Source organism: Serinus canaria, chromosome 1A (assembly GCF_022539315.1).
Source record: "Serinus canaria isolate serCan28SL12 chromosome 1A, serCan2020, whole genome shotgun sequence".
Lineage (NCBI taxonomy): Eukaryota > Metazoa > Chordata > Aves > Passeriformes > Fringillidae > Serinus > Serinus canaria.
In genome coordinates this window covers 22,132,279-22,153,850 of record NC_066314.1, presented here as the reverse complement: position 1 = coordinate 22,153,850, position 21,572 = coordinate 22,132,279, and the positions used below count along the sequence as shown (strand labels likewise).

The 21,572-nt window shown below is 37.7% G+C and overlaps 1 protein-coding gene across 4 annotated transcripts in view; it reads left to right on the top strand.

The window, feature by feature from the left end:
* Positions 1–21,572, top strand: part of CPED1 (cadherin like and PC-esterase domain containing 1) — a 136,670-nt gene that overhangs the window by 101,020 nt on the left and 14,078 nt on the right. For 3 of the 4 annotated variants that reach the window (XM_018910186.3, XM_009086781.4, XM_050985354.1), the window contains exons 17-18: positions 11,763–11,880; positions 17,181–17,317. In XM_018910186.3, coding sequence (XP_018765731.1) covers positions 11,763–11,880; positions 17,181–17,317 — 255 coding nt within the window. Of the gene's footprint in view, positions 1–11,762; positions 11,881–17,180; positions 17,318–17,752; positions 17,873–21,572 lie in introns of those variants that run through there. The other variant, XM_050985357.1, reaches the window with a different exon arrangement.

Below are 21,572 nucleotides of genomic sequence, written 5' to 3'. Positions count from 1 at the left end.
CAAACCTGATGTTGTAACTCTTGGTACCACTTTGTGACTGTTGAGTATCTGATGATGGATATTCAGGCTTGAAGACTTAAGGGGTGCTGAACTGTATACATGTACTTGAGCAGAGTGAAATCATTTGATTGTAAGGGAATTGACCTGTCTTGGGTCTGGCTCTTCACCCACTGAAAATTCCTAAAACTCTTATAAATACAGGGTAAAATCATAATAGAGGTAACATGATTTTTGCATAAAGGTTTGCTTTGGAAAAGGAAGTGAAAGAATAGAAAACAAGGCAGGGGATGAGAAAGAAGACTGGTGATGAAGGTAAATGAGCAGAGAAACCACTTTTCCAGTAACAATTTTATTTGAAAGTATAATTGCATAACCTTTTTTTACTTTTTCTTTATATGGCTTGAGGTTTTAGTCTTCATCCAGAGTTTTATAATCTGTTAGAAACTTATTGTATCATTTAAGTAAATGATAGAAAAATAAACCCACTGGTGATAAGAATGAAGGCTCTGCCTCTGTGAAATAAAAATTCAAAGTGTTCACTTCTCACCTTATAAAGTTATGAAGCTTTGCTCCAACATACTTTTGTGATTGTTCCCTACCTTTAGGTGTGAAAATCATCATTAATTGTCAAAAGCTGTTGAAATATGAAAAAAGCTGATCTGTAAATAGTATTTGCTGTTATTATTTTGCAATTGAATAGTATGAACAACAAAGCAAATTAACATAGAGTACAGAAGTTTAAAAATGCAGTTTTTATTCTTTTGACTTTTTAAGATCCTGCCTGCCAAAAAATCTCCTTCAAAAGTGTCTATTAATCCTAAACAACAACTTAGAAAGGAAGTAAGGGCCATCTGGAAAAGTCTCATTTGTGGGAACAAAGACATCTATGGTGTCTAAGTGTTGGTGTAGATTTCTGTCAAGATGGAAACAGCACATCATACACTTTATTTTGGATATGGGTTTGACCCTCTCACTTGCTGAGCAAATGCTGGACTTTAAGAAGCTTGGAAACTTAATTAAGGACCTGGATCAAGTTCATTCCTTTTGGTAGGAGCATTCTCTTTGCATCAGCTCTTCATGGGAGCATTTCTGTTCAGGGGATACTTCCAGTAAGTTCCCTTTGTGGCAGATGGGCATTATCCTGGTTCCTCCAGAGGGCTATTAATTTTGGCACCATCCAAATCAACTTCTGAAGCCACTGCTGTCCATTCTTTGACTCAAAATGGCTTCAGCTGTTGTGACATAACTTATAGAGCCTTGTTAAGCCGGAATTGAAAAATCAACTCACATGCCAAAATATGAATGACACAATGCTCTTGGGTCAATTGCTTACCTCTGTCCTAAAATGTTATAGTGAAAAAATTAGGACAACTTGAGATTTCATAGTCATCCTAAATATGTCCAGATTTGCTTCGATTCCCTATGTCTCTAGTGTGTTTGAAGACCCTCTGAACTAAATGGAGATGTTTATCCCTGTTTGAGCATCTCTCTCATGTCTAAGCTGGAGCATTAGTACTTCAGAGTCCTCTCAGTCCACTTAGTAAAGTGAATGGAGAAAAGTATTCCTTCAGGGAGTAAGGTGGGGAACCTAACAGATGCCATCACAACATTACAGAAAACAGCTCTTCTTGCAATAGCAACCCTATCCTTCTCCTTCTCATAGAGATAAGGATCACTTTTTAAACCAGAATTATAGTTTAGGTGAAAATGATAAAAAATAATTCAATGACCTTGTACTCTGCCTTTACATAATTTTTGCAAACTGTCTTGCAGCTTTAGAAAAGCCCTGTGAGGTTCCTGCATACTATCTGTGAAAAGGGACTCTTAGAATAAAAATACTACAGAAAAAAGGCTCTGTGCCTTCCTGTAACCAGGAACTGAAGTAGTTCTTCCTATGAAGTGCTGAGTATTTTCTTCTCAACCCAGCAATGTACTAGTATGAGTGCTCAGTCTTAATCATGTGATCCTAAAGCAGGACATGTGGGTTTTGCAGACAGCAAGTTATTCCAGATAAAATCATGATAAACTATTATCAGCTTACTTCTACTTTGTCATTTTTCTGACAGTGTATCATGATTTGACACAGTATTTTCTTTATACCATTATATCTGTATGAGGAAAGCTTCAGATTAAGGACCTTGTACTTCAGAAAAGAAGGACAAACAGACCTGAAGAGCTGCTCCATTGGAAAAAAACCATATATATGTTTTTTATATGGTTTTTTTGCACCCTACTAGATACAACTCATATTCAGATTAAGGACCTTGTACTTCAGAAAAGAAGGACAAACAGACCTGAAGAGATGCTCCATTGGAAAAAAAAACATATATATGTTTTTATATGTTTTTTTTGCACCCTACTAGATACAACTCATATATATGAGTTGTATCTAGTAGGGTGCAAACATGAGTGTTCAGGAAACTTACACTTTGCTTTAGCTTCTGGCATCTGTGGCATTCAACATTAAGCATGGTGAAACAATAGAAATTACTTTTGTAACTTGCTGTATTGGCTGGGGAGAGGTACTTGTTTGTCTTGTGGACCTTAGAAATAATTGCACTCAACAGCTGACACTGAGGTCATCAGAAGACAGGGAAAAATATCTTGGGAAATGCCCAACTTCTTTTGAAAACTGGTTATGAGCAGCACACTGCCAGTGGACCACCAGCACTCATAAATAATTATAGCACAGCTTTTGCTGGCTTGAACTCAGAGCTAACTTCACTGCTTCAGTCAGTTACTGGAGGGTGAGAAAGGCAGAATAGGGCCAAGAGAGCTTTTTTTGCTTTACATGAAATGGAGTCTTGTATGTCTGGGATTTCATAGCTGGCTTGAGGTCATTTGTTGGACCTGTGCTGGACCTTTCCATTCCCCACTTTGCTAGATGAGATAATGAAGTTCATTAGCCTAGAAGGAGCTTGTTTAATCCCCACAATCACTATGTGGTGTTCTATTAAAATCAGTCTTTGTATGGACATTTTGTAGTGCAAAATGATAAGCTAGATTTTATTTATTACATGTTTTCTTTGAAGTTCACTCTTTAGTATGAAAATAGTAATGCAGTGCTTTCAGACTAGCAGCCAATCTTGAGCTGGTTCCTCCTATGTAATTCTTTCAACACTGTAGGGTAGTAGGTTTATTATTGCAAAATAGAGGAATTTCCAAATATTTCCAAATATTTTTTAGCAGTTGAAAACAATTATTTAAGCAATTCTATTCAACTGCCATAACATGGCACATCTAGACAGTCATATGTCCTAAGAAAACAATTTATTGTTTGTTTAAAACCCATATGCTTCTCTTTCACCTTTCACCTTTCCCATTTCTGACCTTCCCTCAAGATTTGTCTTCCCCATGCTTTTAGTATGAAAAAATAATTGGAAAAAGACAATAAGTTATCAAACATCAATACTTTTCTGTAAGTATCCTCCTCTGATTCAGTCATGCAGAAATGCCATTTTTATGAGAGAAAGGGTTATTAACAGATTAGTGGGAGGATCAGCACAGCAAAATTACTCCACATCTGTGTAGTCCTATAAAAAGAAAGACTGTAAAGTTTATACAATATCTACTGTTGTCAGATGATTAAAAGGCTGTAAAAAGGATGTGGAAGGAAGGAATTAAAATGAAGTAAAAGCAAGATGACAACATCCTTGCACTAATACTTAATTTAACTTTTATTAAATTAATATAATGTATCTAATATAGATTACAGTTTACAGTGTGTAGTGGAACCTAATGTATGCTATATACACTTCATACACTGTAATCTGATATTTGTTGGCATAGATCCTTTCCATTATCTCAGTCCTTTTGTTGGCAGTAAATCCTCTAAATCTGACTCAAACTGGAAATATTTTAGTTTTCTGCAACAGCCTAGTCTGCTGCAGGGCCAGTGTCTCAATGTCCACAGTAAATTCTTGTAGCTCCCTGCCACATGGAAGAGAGCTGGCACTGGAGAGCATTTGGCCTATGTGATTGGTTCAAAATTTTTAGGACTTTTTGTAGAGCCTTTTTACTACTGGGAAGACACTGCAGAAAATTCTTGTTCAAGATAGCCATTATCTTACTGAGGAAAAGCAGGAAGTTGAAAAGCTAAAAACTAAGAGTATAGGTCCAGGGCAATGCATCCGCTAGACTGTTCATCTAAGGCAAAAATATTGAAACTATAATATTCAATCCATTAATATAGAGCTGCTCAGGGAACATTTCCTGTAATTAAATAATCCTTTCAATCAGAAAAACAATGGGAACCATAACAAATGAGGTTTTGCTACAGGAAGTGAATGGATCTATGCCAACTCTGCTGACGGAAAAACTTGTTCCACATCTCCAGAAAGCTGAATTTACAGTAATTAATTTTATTAGTAGACACAAGAAAGTTAAACACTAAACACCTCACAGGCTGACTCAAAATACTTTTTTGAGGTGGAGGAGTCCACAGCTCTATAGAAAATTATTTCTTTGAAGTGATGAATCTTGGTGAGTGAGTTTCACCTGGGCTGGGAACTTTGCCCAGATCCAAGTGTAACCTCTATCCTTATGAGAAAAACAGTAGTTATCATGTTTCTAACATGTCAGTGGAAATAATCTGAGTCACTTTGATTCAATTTTGTTTGTTGTGCTATGCTGACTGCATTATTTGTGTCCTCTTTGCTCCCCAGACCTGAAGTAAATCACACTAATCTTCCAGATGTCTCCCTATAAGGGAGAGTGAATTTCTGTATGAAAGTATTTGTATAGGTCAGGGGAAATTCTGTGTCCAATAAGATGTAATTAACTGCCTTAATATCTTGTTGACAGAGCCTAAATTTTTATTTGTGAGGGTTTTTTTAAATTTCTATTTCCACTACGTCCCATCTCTGTGCTAATGTGATCTCAATATTTATCAAAGCAAGACTTCAGCTAAGTGTCACTTACCATGCATTGTGCAATAGAATAAATATAGTCATTAAGCACATCATTTGGTTTTCAGAAGTAGTTGGTTTTTTTGAGGGAGGTCTTGTTCAACTACTGGCTGCTTGATTGCTTTAGCTGAATGAAAGGTAGTTGTAGTAAATTACTGCAAAAAGGCTGTTGGAGAAAGCATGGCAAATTCTAACTTCAGCCTGCTTATTTGGCACTAACTGCATGCAATCTGTTTCTGTCCATGTGTGAGAGCTACCTGCATGCAGTCTGTTGTTCTGTGAGCCATCAAGCTGTAAGCCTGCATTTTCAGTCTGCTGTCCACCAGAAGGCAAACCTTCAATCAGTATCTTTTAAAAGAGATCATGGTTAGTAAAAATCCATTATATTCACTTCTGTGATTATAGCAGCCAGTATGCTGCAAATCCATTTGAGTAATTTTCAAACCCATTATAGTTTAGAAAATAAATCACTGCATGGATAGATTTTTAGGTGTTCTAGGAAAACAAACTTACCCATCTCACTCCTGTGTCCCAGCCGTGTATATTAGATGAGTATTTGGGAATATGTGAAATTTAGTGCTGGTCACAACTATTAGACATCAATGAAAATATTCTAACTCAAAGGCTCTTTTGAATGAAGTACATAATGATTTTCAAAGTCAAATCAGTCCTTCATTATGTTATTTTTTTATGGTAAGCCACAGTATGGTATAAGGGAAGCATAAATGATAACCAGATTCTGTCTGTAAATGTATTTATCTTTTCTGTTTTGATGCAGTCTCTGTTATGAGTGTTTTCCAAGAAAATTTAGTCTCAAATGATGTTGACTTAATTCATGTCAAGTAATTTTTTTTTTTTTACCAAAGCTTTTAACTGAAGAGGAAGAAGGAAGAAAAAACCCCTGTCACTTCTTTAATCTTCCCATCATCTGACTCTCTTTCATACATAAAGTCATAGTCATACTTTCTGCACTACTGTGGACTGATACAGCACATTCTGAATATAAGTAGCTGCAGCTGGAGTATGGATAGTGTTGGATGGAGACCTATCCATGCACCGCCCATGTGTCCCAGACATTTGCACAGATACTTTCTCTAGTGTCATTTACATATTCTTAGTTTTAGCCCTCACATTTGTTGTAAAGGCAACATTGCCTAAAATTACATCAGTAATAGATTTTTCATTACGTATTTGCTGGTTAAAGTTAGGAAGATTTGTGTAAATGCACTCTATCTAAAAATATACTTTCTCAAGGTCCCTTGAATAACTTTAGCAAACAGCCTGTCTTAATAAGAGAAGGGTCTGATCTTTGGCCAGAAAAGCCTCAGAGATTGATTTTTTATCAGAGAAGGGTTCTTTATGGAAGGTCACTTTAAAATCAGAGCCAAATAAAGAAGGGTGAGACAGCTGCTTGCAAGATTGCCAGGCACTATGACCAGCCTCCCACTGAGCTGCTGGGAAAGCTCAAGATGTAGGGATCAACCCTGCTCAGAGTGGGGTCATTGCAATGAGCACATACCTATTTCATGTACCTCTTCTTGGCACCTTTCACATGAGAAGCAGTAGTGGATGAGATGGCCTTCCACAGAAAACATGCCCCCAGGCTCAAGTGTGAGAGCCTTGTGTCCCCCTGACTGTCTATATATAGTTGGGTGATATTTTTCAGTTCATGCTTGAGCAGACAAACCATTTGGAACACTTTCACCAGTGAGCAAGAGTAGGTCTTTTCACCAGCAATATTGTTGTCTGAAGTGGAAGTGGAGAGAATTGACTCAAAGTTCAGTTTAGAAAAATTAGAGTAAGAGAGGAAATACTGATGTTCCTGATACTGATGAAGGGGCCACCTTACATATTTCTGTGAGCTGTGGGTGGCTTTGCCTATGCTCAAGACAAGAAAATTAGGCACTTAGGAGGATGGTGGTAACTGAATGAGGGTTTTGAGATGATACATTACAAGGGTGAGTAGTGCTGGATGGAGCTCCAAGATACAGAAAATAAGAGGCAGAGTTGTGAATTGACTCAAACATCTTGAATCTCTCCTTCAAATCCTAACCTTAGTGTGCCCCGGGCCCTAAATAAAAAAACTAAAAAAAAGTTAATAAATGTACTTCACCATCTAAAGGATTTGGTGCTAGAAATGAGAAGTACTTTTGTTACAGTATACCCTGAAACAGAGTTCATATCTGAAACCTTTGCTTACTGTGAAAAGCAGCTTCAACAGTGGTGCTGGCAAATGTATAGCTCACTGGACCAAGTCTTGGGCTAACATGCTTTTTCAATCCATTGTATTCATTGTCAGAGTATTTCAACTTAAGAAATCATGAAGGAACAGTAATGCTTTTTGCTCATTCTTTCTCTCATCCCTTTTCATACTTTCTGATTGTAGTGATAATTTTTCAGTCCGAGAATTTCTGCTGTGTTTGTCATGGCTGTGATATAAAGGTCATAGCCTAAATCAAAGGGACAAGGCTGGAGCTCAAGTGCTTCTTGCAGTTAGGAGGCTTAGAGCATAGATCTTTCTGCAGTGTGATCTGTGAGTGCCATATACCCTGAGCATGGGAGGGTAGAGATGAATGCGCCTTAAAAAAAGCTATAAGGCTGTAGAATTTCTCAGCTAGTATTGAATATTTTTTACCTAATTACCAGGGAAAAAATTCAGGGTCACCTCAGCACTTTATTGAGAGAACCATAAATACATAATAATTCCTTTGGCTATCACTTAAAACATTTACTTTTTGCACTGTCAAAGCACATGGTTTTCTCAAGCTATTCACCATTTTCAGATAGTAGACTTGGCAAAATTCAAGTCAGTTCACATTCATAGCTTGCATTTGAAAAGATAGATGCAGAGAAGAGGACAAAATAGGAATCGAAAACTGATGCAGCTCTTAAAGTCTTCAGGTCAACATTATCGTATCACTTTTTAAACTAAAAACCACCAGAACATAAACAGCAAAATGCCTCTCTTTATCTATTCTTCCTTGTTCCTGTTTTATCTTCCTTCTTAGGGAGGAGTAAATACTAAATTCTTTTAATTCCTCTTCTTTCTTTCTTTGTGTACTTTGTTTATAAAGCATACAAGCTGGAAATCATCACTGTTCTTTCTTGGGAAAAATTAGCTTCATGAGGAAAACATGTTCGCTAAGAAAGCACTTGAAAAATCCCTGCAGATGTTAGCTACAAATACTGAAAAACACCCCAAACAACCTCTCTGTAATTATAATTAGGTACATTTTGAAATATTTTCCAAAATTTAAGTTTCTCATATTCTGTTCTTAATGGAGTTGGAGCTGGATTTCACATTCAGTTGTCTTGATTCAACTAATTCTGCTGGATCTCTGAGATGTTCAGAATCATAATTCACAAGACTTTGCTAGATTAAGAGTCATTCTTTTTAGGTCTCATGTGAATAATTTTGTTCTGTGGCTCACAAATGCAGCACTTTGAACTGTTTGGGAGCAGGAAGGCAGATAGGGTCTAACTGATGTTGCGCATATAAAATGGAATTGAATCAAAATCCTTCATAGATTAAAAGGATTCTTTTCTATTCCCCATGCACATAAAAGATGCTGAACTAGTGTTATGAAATTTGTAATATTTTCTTGAAACAGTTTCATAGCTTTTTCTGAGGTTAGCATTCTCAGTGCAGAGGAATACACTGCATCTGCTATAGTGTCAGGATGAAATTTATTTGTCCATATAAACAGTGAGTGCTTTAAGTCTTTGTGGAAAGGCATCTACAGGGATTTTCAAAATTTGTTTAGCAGTTAGTATAGGTACTCTGCAGTTATGACAATCTTCAGTCACTGAAGATTGTCAACACTCATTATTCTCAAAGAAATTTTATATGCAGAAATTTTGGAACTAGAAAAAGCTTTTTCTGCCATGTCTAAAGTGCAGTCAAAAGGAGTGAGACAGCCCTGGCAGCACCATGAGAGGAGGCAGGGCTGCAGTGCCTGGAGGAGGTGGCTGGGTGACCTGCAGGCTGATGGGCAATGCTGGCCCAGAGACTGAAGGGTCAGAGCTGACAGGTGGAGGGGTCTCACACCTTCTTACCAAGAACACCCAGTGAGGTTTATCTCATTCACTAGTTCTCACCCATGCTTGGGTTCTGGGTTTTGGCTACATATTGGTTGTATGCAACATTAAGATGAATTTATGTGATCTTAGTTATGATTCTTGTTATTTAGTTTAAAACATTCTGATGCATTGATCCTTTATTAGAATGGTAGGGGTAGTCTTCAGTGATTTGGGCTGGGTACAATTTCAGAAATGAGTACTGAAGCAGAAATTGCCTGGTTTTGGGCATTGAGCCCACCACTTCCATTGATTGTTAGAGGTTTTCATATAAATGCAAGAAGGACTTTTACTGAGTAGCTGACTGTAGAGCCTGTATACAGGCATTCTGGGTGGGAGTTTCCAAGGCACTCAATTCATTAACATAATCTATTTCCACCGAAAATTACGGTTTTAGCCACAGCTATGCATGAACAGAGTTGGATTATTCCATAAAAATACTGAAAAGCCTTCCTTTCTATTTAAAAATGCCTTCTTGAGCTGATAGGTAGCAGCAGGTGTAGATGTTAAAAGTAACTTTATTTTTGTTACGGTGCTCTGTCACTGCTGGAGCACCAACTGTTAAAATGAACACAGATGGACATTTTTTCCCTAATGGTATGACTTCTCCCAGGAAAGTCAAGGGCTTCTTACCTTCTTTCCTTTTGCTGCAGTTTTAGAGTAATCATTTTAAATTAAGGTGGAGGTGGTGAAAAAGGTACCACAGCAATTAAAAATCCATTAATAGTTAAGTTAGATTCCTTAATCTGAAGCATTTCTGCATCCACAATGGTCTTCACTATACAACATTCATCCCATGCATCAGCTGCATGAGTGTGGGTCAGCTTTATAATGCTTTGTTCATCTCTCTCTGTCTCTACCTGTGTAATTTTGAAACTGGTTATGATTTTTTTTTTACTATTTAATTTTACTATGTTGATTAAAAGCTATGTAGATGTACAGAAGGAAGCTTTATTCCTCTTTTATTTGCTAGTGTTCAGAAAATCTTCCATAAAGATAAAAGAAAGTTTACTAGCAAAAAGCCACACTGATCTTCTAGTCAATCCTAAATGTGCACTAAAGTATGTAACACAAGGGAATTTTTCTTTTGATTCTAATCCAGAAATTTCGAGGGCCTTTTTATGTCTGCCTTCTAAGAATGAAGGTTTGCAGGAACAGACACAGAGCAACAACTATCATTTAAGTTTACATGTCTGACTCTCATCTTTGCCATGAGTATCTTTTGTAAACATATTTAAGATGTCAAGATGTTTCATCTTTGGGCAAGGAAAGAAGGATGTCATGTCTTAATAAAAAATCTACATGCATTTAGAAAAACCCTCAGTGTGCCATATATTTATTGAGCTGCAGTAAATCTGTATCTGACACAGGTTCATTTTGCATATTATATTAAATATGTTAATGATGGTCTCCTACAAAGGTAAAAATGAAACAAATAAGTCTTGTTCAGGGATTCACAATCTCTCATGACATGACAGTTTAGATGTGACTTACAAATGAAATGCAAGCAGTGTCCTTTACTTGGAAAACACAACAAAGTCAAAGGTATTCAGTTACATAGTTCCCTGCATGTAGGTGCAATTAGCAAAAACCCAGCCACACAAAATTGTTTTTAATGGTATTGCCCAATAAATGAGATTAAAATAAAATTTTGTTTGCTTAAACACATACTCTGGGCAGAATGAAAAGAAAATCCCTGTTATTTTATGGCACTGTGTCGAGGGCAATGGAAGCACATTCAGGAATCTGGGTCTCTCTTGTGAAGTCCTGTGCAATTTGTTTTACTGCAAGGTAGGAGATTTCTGATGTTAATTCTAGTTGACGTTATACTGTTAAATAGAAACTCCCAAACACAGTTTAATACTAGAAGATACTGTGCCATTCATTTTGTCTTAGCAGCTTTCCCTATTTAGAGAGATTAAGCAGAGAACAGGACAACCCACACGTAACCACTGGTTGGTGGCTTATTTATGCACAAATACTGCCATAAACCTCTGAAGTCACTGGGAAGATCTTTTTCTTTTAATTTTTTTTTCACCACCATGGACTTTAATGAGATCAGAATAATTGTGAGACAGCTATTTCATCTTGCCTTTTGATTGCATAATCAAGAACCACCAGTATGTACAAAATTCCAACATGTGTTCATATTGCTATGTGTTCATATTACTGTGTGCAGTGGCACATATTCTACAAACTGACATATTGGTACCTTGACTCTATTAGGACTTAATTGCCTTTTGCTCATTGGTGTAATTTAGGCACAACATCCTAGATGTAGCATAATTTCATGGCAACAGTGAATGATACTATGTAACAGTTGTGAAATTAATTTAGTACCATTTTAGAAAACAGATTTTTTTTTTTCCTTTAAAAACCTGTATCTCCTGAAGCTGTTTTGGGGCATTTCATCACAGAAATGATCCCCATATGACTACAAATAGGCATACAAAATTCCTAAGGGCAAATAGGTAGAGATTATATAATATGTAGAGACAATGTGATGTTACATGAAAAGTATCTATGTTTGCATTAATAAATTTTCTTAAATCTATAGCAAATGTAGTATCTTGTATGTTTACTGTGGATTGGGATAATTTATTGCAAAACCTTTGTATGGAAAAAGGATTCCAAATTTCATATTAAATTATATATTGAAGAGCTAAGGATGAACTAATTGTGAAACTACCCCAAATAACTTTTTTACTCTTGAAGAGGATTTAAAGGTGGTGTGGATGGGCACAGTGCTGTCATTTTCACAGATTCTATTTATTTCAGGACTGTGGTTCCAAAATTCGCCCAGAGGAGTCCTGTGGCTTGCAGCCTCTCTCTGGTGAATACCTCTCAGCAATTTCACAGACAGTGTTTAAGTCCTGTGAAGCTGGAGACACAAAAGGTTTGTACTTTATCCCCCTTTTTTTTCTGAAAATTAAATCATGCACCTCATCAAAGAAAAACTAGAAACAATGTTAATTCTTTGCTATGGACATGCACTAACCTATGCACAACAAATTGAACTAATCATTCCAAATTTGTAGCAGCCAGATGATACAGCAGTCCTGGCAATGAAGAATGGCAAATGGCAAATTCCCTGCTAAAGCACTAATATTTCTTAAATAAGTTAAATTTTCAGAGAAGCCAAGAAATGTCATTTCCCCTCAGAAGATAACTCAAAAATTCTGCAGAAGTGTCATACACTGTCCTTGAGCTATGTACAAAGGCTGAGGTGGAGCAGCAGAGATAAAGATATAACCTTACTTCTTCTGACATTAATGTAAAATTTACAAGGCTACTTATAGTTCAGTACAACCAGGATTTCATTACTAATTTCTAATCCTTTGATGTAGAGCAGAGACAGTAATTCAGGGTCTAGCCAAACACAGAAGTGGCTTTCTCCTCTCCTAGTCACCATGGCACTGTTCTTTAAAGGAAGCTCAACACCTTTCCAAATATACCAAATATACCAAATTTATACAATTTCCATCTCTCTCTCTGTCCCTCTTATAATCAATAAATACAAATTGGAATATACAACAATATACAATATATAAGGAATATACAATATACAAGGAAGTGTCTTTCCTTTGTGTTTACATCACGGAATGAAATTTTGATTTATCTGCCAAAAAATCTTTTTTCTTTGAAAAGTTCTCCTTTGATTCACATCTGGTTTGAACCAGGCTATCATATCAAAATTAGCTCTTTGTTCATACTGTTGCATTACCAATAATACAGAAGTCAGCAAACATTAACTGTGTTTTGCTTCTCAGAAGGAAAGAGAGGAAGAGAACTAAAAGAGAGCATGAGAACCCAACTTGTGCTAAGTTCCTGCAGGTGAATCAGGTTACTGCAGTCTGTAGAAATGTGGTTTGCAGCAATAACAAAATCTGGTGTGTAAGATATCACAGATTCACTTCTAATTTTCTGTTGCTGTGACACATATTTTTAAATTATATCCCACTTTCCATTCTTCCTACAACTGTATCCAGTTTAAAATAATTCTGTGTGATCTCTCTCTGCATTCAACAGCTGTCTGGATTTGGGTCCAGCAGAGACATATAAATCAATGTGGCCCTTGGTTACAAGGAGTAAATCTCAGTTTGGACATAAGTCCATAGGCCTAAGGCTATTTATTCTGTAGAAAGTCATGTCCTTTTAAGCATAGTTTTTACTTTTGTCTTTTTCATAAATACAGCTAGAACAAAAAGAAAAATACTTCCACAGCCTATTCACAGAGAAAAAGCTTTTTGCAGATCTTAAGGTACCAAATGCACACCAAATACAAAAGTAAAGCAGTCATAAATTAACAAATTAGCGTCAGTGTAAATATTTAGATTTTGAATTACCAAGCTAGAATAGTATTTTCTCTTTACAGTGATGATTTTTTGGCACTATAGAAAAACCTTGATTTTAAATTTGAATGCAAAATATGTTTAATTGTGGCTATGACAATGTAAAAGGAGAAATAAAAATGAAAGAGGCTGAAAGGAAAAGCAAAACGATCAAATTAAGTGTACAGCTGTTATTAGTTAAAACTTCCAATTTTAGGCTAATATTTTTTAAATGGAAAGTAAACAATCCTAACTAATTATTTTGAAAGTATATTTCTTTTCATGCCATTTTATGAGAACAGATTTAGGGAGTACTGGCAATGTTTAATCTCGTATCTTAAGCAGAAGATTTATGTTTGCAACTGATAACTACTCTAATGAGCCAAAATCCAGCTTTCACTCTTCCTGTGGAAGGCCCCTACTTACAGGTTTTCATAAAGTTTGATTATGCCAATTTTTAATTTGTGAAGAAATTAACAGTGTGCTTCTCTTGCTCTCATTCACTTAACTGTTGGTAAACTTGCCCTTGCCTGGCAGAGACAGTGTTAATGCTTCTGCCTGAAGCACCACAAAATGCTGCCTGATTGAAATGGTGCTGAAAGCTGCCTTATGTGCTGCTGACTTTAGAAGTGAGGAAAGAGCAACTTAAAATTGCTATAGAAAATAGGCCTAATTTCCAAACTAATATTGTTTGCAATTTCTTACTGTGGTCTTCTTTTTTATGAGATTCATTTTATCTTTGAACACAGTCCTATTTTTGAAGGTTAAGGATGCATTGACAAACTGTTGGGAAATTGCAACAGGAAAAGTTCATAATAGATGGATTTAAAATGCACAAATTTTCATGCATCATTAAAAAATCTATGCAAATACAAAACCAGGAATTATTCTGGTTATTAGCATTAAATGCTAGTGCTTCCTGAAAATATGAATTTATCTCCATGTATCCGTGTTCTCAAATCTTTTTACATTTGCCACTAACCTTTAGCCTATGCCAAAAATTGATCTATGTTTTTCATTAATGTACCTAGGGAACTATTAAACATAAACCTAACTATTTAAAGGAAGCTTTTCAAAAGCTACTTATCACTTTCAGTTGCCAAAGTTTAAACTTTTATTGTTCAGATATTTTGGCTCCTCAATATTCATTTTATATAGTTCTACTTTTCCAGTTTATTACCTTAAACCAAATCAGTTCATAAAAGTATGGGATGTTTAAAGGAAAATTCCATAAGATGAGGGATCGATATGTTTTAGACATTTCCAGAACCTTTATATATTTGGGTTGAAAGAAAAATTACAACATCAGGAAAAAAATACTGAGTTTTCGTATAATTTTAAGATACAGGTCACTACCTGAAACATCTCTCAGATTATTTATTAAGACTTCTGCAGTAGTGGCAGGGTCTGAGTCCAGACTTCAAACCAACCAACCAACCAACCAACCAACCAACCAACCAACCAACCAACCAACCAACCAACCAACCAACCATTCTGTCCCTGCTCTATTAGTCAAAAGATACAAAGCAGTAAAAATTGTTGGCATGGCACCTCTTGCTGGGTTATTGGAGACCTGGAACTTTTTGATTTCCTCATGAGACTGCTGGGAAGCTGGGAATGACCATTCAGTCATGGAATGCAAAGTGGGAGCCAACAGCAAGATCCACAAGTGGCAAAAGAACTTGGAGGGTCAAAATATTCCTGGCCCCAGTGGTGGCCAGGAGACCACATCTGGGAGCAAGGGACCTGAAAGCCAAGGGAGAGTCAGCAGGAGTAAGGGACTCACAACAGCCAGAACTGGAAGGCTACAGTAAGAGAAATTGCCCAAATTCAGCCTCTGGTGTCCCAGCAGAGGAGGGGATTCCTTTGGAAGAGAACTTCCTGCTCCAGGACCTGGATATCCACTTTGTAACTTCAGCTAAAGATTCAATTTAACCCTTTGATAGAAATTCTACATAGGATCTCTCTTAGGGACCAAAGTTCAGATCTCTCTTTTCACACAAAAATTACCAGGTTACAAGCATGCTACTTTCCTGTCCTAATGAATTTTGAACTTTAAAATGGTCCTTAATTGAGTGGGAAATATTTCCTCTAACAGCTGTGTGATTAGGATGCAGAAAATGCAAGTTTGAAACTCCTCTGAGCAAGAAGCATGGGGTATATCTATCTTCCTACTTGCATCCTCTCACCATGGTTCCAAGTGTTCCTCCTTCCTCTGTCCATGCTGTGAACTTGGCTGCTTGCCCAGCACAGTCTGCATGAGGCACCCATGCCCATGGAAGCAGGGGAAGCTGGGTTATGCTCACTGAACCACAGCCTGCTCAAAGCCAGTGTCCAGGGCTTTGGTTAGGTTCAGCCTGCTATAATTTTCTCCAAATCAACGACTGCATCTGAGGGTGGCGTATGTTCTGCACAGGGCAGAATAGGGGCAGCTGTGCAGGGTACACAGAAACTGGTATTGCATGGTTGTGGCACTGTGGGATGTATTTGTCCCTTAGATGTACCTGTGGGGGCTCCCATACAAAAAAATTCTTGATGATTGTATTTAGAAGGACTTCTTTATCTGCTAAGATTACTCACCCTGCTGCTTACCAAAACAGAGTCACTTGGACTTTTGCCTAAGTGGAAGCACAGGCTGCCTCCCTGGAAATTCTCTTGCTCCTGAGGTAGCAGCTGACTCTCCCAAGGCCATGGGGATCCTTCAGGGTTTCTTTGCTGAGCCTTCCCCTCAGTCCTGGCTAGGCAAAATGTCAAAAGGCAGCCTTGGGTTCTTTGCTGTTGCAGCAGCAATCCATCACACCCAGCTGGCTGCCGAGCTGCTCCCTGGTAGTTGTGATGGGGACAGACACTAAGGCTAGTCTGATCTCCAAGTATTTGATTTTGGGGCTGTTTTCTGGGCTGTCTGTGGTGAGAAACCCATCTGTGGTAGAAAGGCAGTAGCACTGACACAAGGACCTTAGGCCTCTGCACGCTTCTTTGTGCCTTCAATACGAACAAAAGAAGGTTTTGCTGGCAGTTACACAGGCATTGGGAGATGCTGTCAGCACTGTGTACTTATAAGATCTAGAAAAATAGTTTATTTTGTTCATTTGAATACAAAGGCAACTCAAAAATTTTCTGCCTTCCTTCAGAAATTAAATCCTGCAAGCTTCTAGTAGGATTTTGCAAAGGAATAGTTTTAGAAAAATCAAAATGACAAAGCCATTTAACTTTTGATAAGGGATTACTAAAACCCACTGATCACTTTGTGCTCCTAATCTTCAAAATCATTTTTGTAAATAAGATCAGGATCTAATAAACCACATATGTTATTCACTTTACTGTCATCCTCTGAAATGTATTTGTGTAGTCTGGGACAGTCCTCTGAATTCTCACAAATTAAAAGAAAATTAGTGTTTTGGAAGGAAAGTCTTAATCTTGCTTAATTTTTGTATCAGTTGCTCTCAACCATACATCCAACCTTTAGATGTTTCATTGTAGATGAGAATTCATCTTCAGACATGTCTTTTTGCATTCAACCTCCTCACCCATTTTCTCATATCCCTTCTGTTGAGGAAGGACAAGCTGCTACAAGAAAGGCAACATGGAGTGAGAAATGAACCCACAAATGGCTGTCAAATTTGAGCATTTGCAGCTCTTTCAGGGAAAGAAAAAGACTCCCACCCTAACTAAATAAAAAGGGCATAACACAGTGACAGGAAATAGTCTCTTCAAAGGGTTGGAGGGCATTTAATTTAGGGGAACTGCCTTATGAGGATTTTTTACTCATACATGAGTAAAATATCCAAAAATAACTTGCTTTCTGCGTAATAAAACCGCTCAGAAGAATACAGAGGAGGTGCTGACATTCATTGCTGTTTTCCAGGGCAGTGGATTGTCCCTTGCCTGAGCTGCTCTGACAACAGGACCTGTGACTGGAGAGCAATAACCTGGCAGCCCCACGGCTGCCGACACTCTGTGCTGGCCAAGCCCGAGCTCCAGCGCTGCCTGGAGGGCAGAAGGGTAGGTACCAGGCTCTACATTCTAGTTCATTCTTATTTATCTGGGTATTTGGTGTCCTGAAGCTTTCAAAACGTTTTTAAGATTGATATGTGACAAAAATCCTTTTTTAACTAGAGACGTATTCGGGTGAAAAGTTCACAGGGATGAAAACCAACCTTAGTCCATAATTTAGCCTCATGTGCAGGCACAGTTGTCTGCTGCTGTTTCACAGAGGATCTTAGGTCACACCACTGGAGTTTCAAGACCTCTGGTGTGTGTGATTGCCAGTCAGACCTGCAGTGAGTACACAAGGACAGAAAATTGAGGATATATTTGCATTGCTGTCACAGTTTTGTCTCACATGCAAGTTGGTTTTCTTCTGCTGCATACCTAATGCATGGCATTGCTTGTGCACACTAATCTTACCAAGTCTTCTTGCACATTCTTTTCTTTTAGTGAAGCTTCTAAAGTGATTGCTTGGAAATACAAGGTCTCCTTAATAAGCATGCTATGACTGTTAAACTGTTGAGAGAGAGCTCTGATCTGAGGCTCAGGTACCTTACTGAGGATACAAGTATCCAGAAAGTAAGTAATTAATTGTTATAAAGCTCTTTAAAGTGTATTGCCTAGGTAAGAAAATAGTTACTAAAGGTGGCATTTTGATAAAATCCAAGAGCCTTTCCATATAGACAAATACAAACCCAATAGTCTTTCAATTATTTTCTCCTTAATTTCTGATAAATTTCTTGCCCTGCACAAGGTCCTTTATTGTCATTTTGCTTTATTTCTGCCTGTGGTTTTCTCTGTTACTATAGAGCTGTGGGTTACTCCTAGAATATTTTTCTAAAAAAATATTGCTTTTTATGACAGAGGAGAAGCTCAATTTGCTCCTTATCTACAAAACAAGCTTTTCTGGATTGACCACAGAAAAAAAAAATTCAAGAATTTAATTGCTTTGCTTTGGTCTTTAATTTCCATGGACATCAAGCTGCTTTGACAAGCAACCACCCTTTGGTCAGTCAATCAAAGGACAGCAGAGGAACAATATGCCACTATGGAAGTGGATTGCCAGGGTATTGCTGAGAGGATTTGCTGATATTTCCATGTCCCAAATCTGACTACTCATATTCATGAGTGTCAAAAACAGGACAGTATTTGTAAAGGGTTTATTAAAATCAAGTAAATGAAATAAGTGTCTGTGAAACTTAATTTCTTAATTCAAATTTCATTTATTCTAACTCTCTGAGGTCACTGATCTATTCTAGTGTCAGATGACAGCCAGATCCTAAGTGAGCACATTAACACCTTGAGAAAAATCTCTGTAACTAATAGCACTTGTTTCTCATTCTGCATCTTCTACAGAAGTCTCCTGACACTGTGTGATAATCTTTGCTGCTCTATAGAAATCTGCTGAATTACCTCTGTTACCTTTGCACAGATGTATATTGAATTGGTTTATTCTTTTAAAGTCGTCACTCTAAAGCATGTTCCCCTTTTGGTATATTTCTCCCATCTCTTTCTCTCAGATGTTATTTTTGTCATAACTTTGTAGTGATTTTAGTTTTGTCTGAAATTTTGCAATAGCATTTTTGCTTCTTTTACCAAATGAATAAATGTAGAGCCTGGATCAACTCCTTTGTGTCAATACAACTCAAGAGCTAAGAGAGGCTTTCTTCCTACCAAAGTCAGATGAATAAAAATGGTTCCCTCTGGGCAGAATCTTCCTGATTCTGCCTTTGATAAGTCAAACTTTGGAATTACTTTACACTGCCCAAAAGATGTAGTAGAAAAAGGGGGTTTTTTTCATCTGCTCACTGACTCATTGTCTGTGTTATATAGGTTTAAGAAACCTGGATCTTTTATAAAGAAGCTATTGAGCAGTAGGAAGACAGAATTGTTGTGAACAAATAGATATTAATTTTAAAAGAAATTTTCATAATCTATAAATATTTATATATTCTGAACTGTGGTTTTAGTTTTTATTTATTCTATACCTTGTCTCTAAGTACTACTGAGATCACTGACATCTCAAACTGAAGATACCATAGTTTCCATAATAAAATCAGCAGAAGGTTTCAATGCTGGAAACAAAAGCAGATGTCATAAAAAATCAGGAGTACCAAATGAAAGGGCAAAAACCATTAACCCAAATGAGGACAGTGAGGTGATCTGGAATACTGTATGATTTACATTGTTTGCTGAAGTTAGCTAAGAACAACAGTACCCATTCAGGTGTCCACTCCAAATGGGCTCAACTAACCCATGTGCCTCTTAAATCAGGGACTTTGAATATTCAGCTTGTGTAGCTTTGGTCTCTGGAGATAAAAATCCCTTACACAGGACATCTTTGCTGTTGGCATGGACAGAGGAATAGAGGCACTCTCAGCAAGTTTGCTGACAGCACCAAGCTGTGTGGTGCAATTGACTTGCTGAAGAGAAGGGATGCCAGCCAGAGGGACCTTGACAGGCTGGAGAGATGGGCCTCTGTGAACCTCATGAAGTTCAACGAGGCCAAGTGCAAGGTCCTGCGTCTGTGTCGGGGCAATCCCAATCACAAATACAGGCTGGGCAGAGAATGGTCTGAAAGCAGCCCTGGTGAGAGGACTTGAGGGTGTTTGTGGACAAAAAACTCAACATGACACGGTAGTGGGCACTCACAGCACAGAAAGCCAGCCCTGCCCTGGGCTGCATCAGAAGCAGTGTGGCAGCAGGATGAAGGAAGTGATTTTCTCCCTCTGCTCTACTGAGACCCTGCCTGGAGTCCTGTGTCCAGCTCTGGGGTCCTCAGCAAAAGGAAAATGCAGACTGTTGGAATGAGTCCAGAGGAGGGCCCATGAGTGGATCACTGGGCTGGGGCACCTCTCCTATGAAGACAGGCTCAGAGTTGGGGCTGTTTAGTCTGGAATAGAGAAGGCTCTGGAGAGACTTTAGAGCAGCCTTCCAGTATCTGAAAGGAATCTAGTAGAGAGATGGGGAGGGACCTTTTTACAAGGGCACATAGTGATAGGACAAGGGGGAATGGCCTTGAGCTGAAAGAGGGTAGGTTTAGATATCAGGAAGAAATTCTTTACTCTAAGGATTGTGAGGCTCTGGCAGAGGTTGCCCAGAGAAGCTGTGAACTTGCCATCCTCAGATCCAGGCTGGATGGGGTCCTGAGCAACCTGGACTACTGGAAGGTTCCCTGCACATATCAGGGGTTGGAACTAGATGATCTTTAAGGTCCCTTCCAACCCAAACCATCCTATGATTCTGTATTCATGCTAAGACAAACAGCATAAGTCTTTGATTACATCTTTTAACTTAAATAGGAGGTGTTAATCTCTATACCATTGTCAGATTTCAACTTTGTTATCTGGAGGCTGTTTCCATGTGCTTCTCTATTCGTTTTATAAGGGAGGAAGAAAAGATTAAAAAAAGCCTACTTATATTTCTACTTTTAATGAATGTGAAGGGAAACATGCAACAACTAACCAGTGCTATGCTGTGTTCCTGACTTGTGTTCACTTCAGCAAGTGATGAATTAAGATGTAAAGTAGATGGCCTTTTTGACTGAAATGCAGTATATGGAAGATCAAGTGTGAGTTTAAGTGCAACATTTCTATTTTTCTCGTGTTTCATAGAACAGTGGTAAAAGGCAGCAGATATATCTTGATCACTAGTTTCTTGTATTCATATATTTATGGTCATTCAAACAGAGCACTTCTTTCCCACCTGCATCATAATTAAGCCTTCAAAAATGCTTTCTAATTTCATTTCTTACTCAAGGCTGCTTTTATTTCTTATATTAAAATTGATTTGTTTTCCAAAGCTCATCTGAGCTTTATAATCTTTCTCTGTAACCGAAATCCATTTCCCTGGCTATGAGTTCCAACTGATTTCACATCATCATTAACTGCTATTTTAGTTTGCGTGCATATAAAGCTGTTTGAACTAAGTTGTTTCTGTGTGTTTTGGTTTAACCTGGCAGGCAGCTGAACACCACACAGCCGTTCACTCACTTGCCCATAGGGATGAGACAGACAATCAGAAAATAGATAAAACTTGTGGGTTCAGAAAAAGACAGTTTTAGTAGAATGGAAGAGGAAGAAAAAATAGTAATAACAATAACACTATGATGATGATGAAGATGATGATGATGATAGATGATGTGAGATGATGATGATGATGATGATGATGATGATGATGATGATGATGATGATGATGATGATGATGATGATGATAAATCCACAAAGTAATGCGCAGTGTGATTTCTCAACACCGGCTGACTGATGCCCAT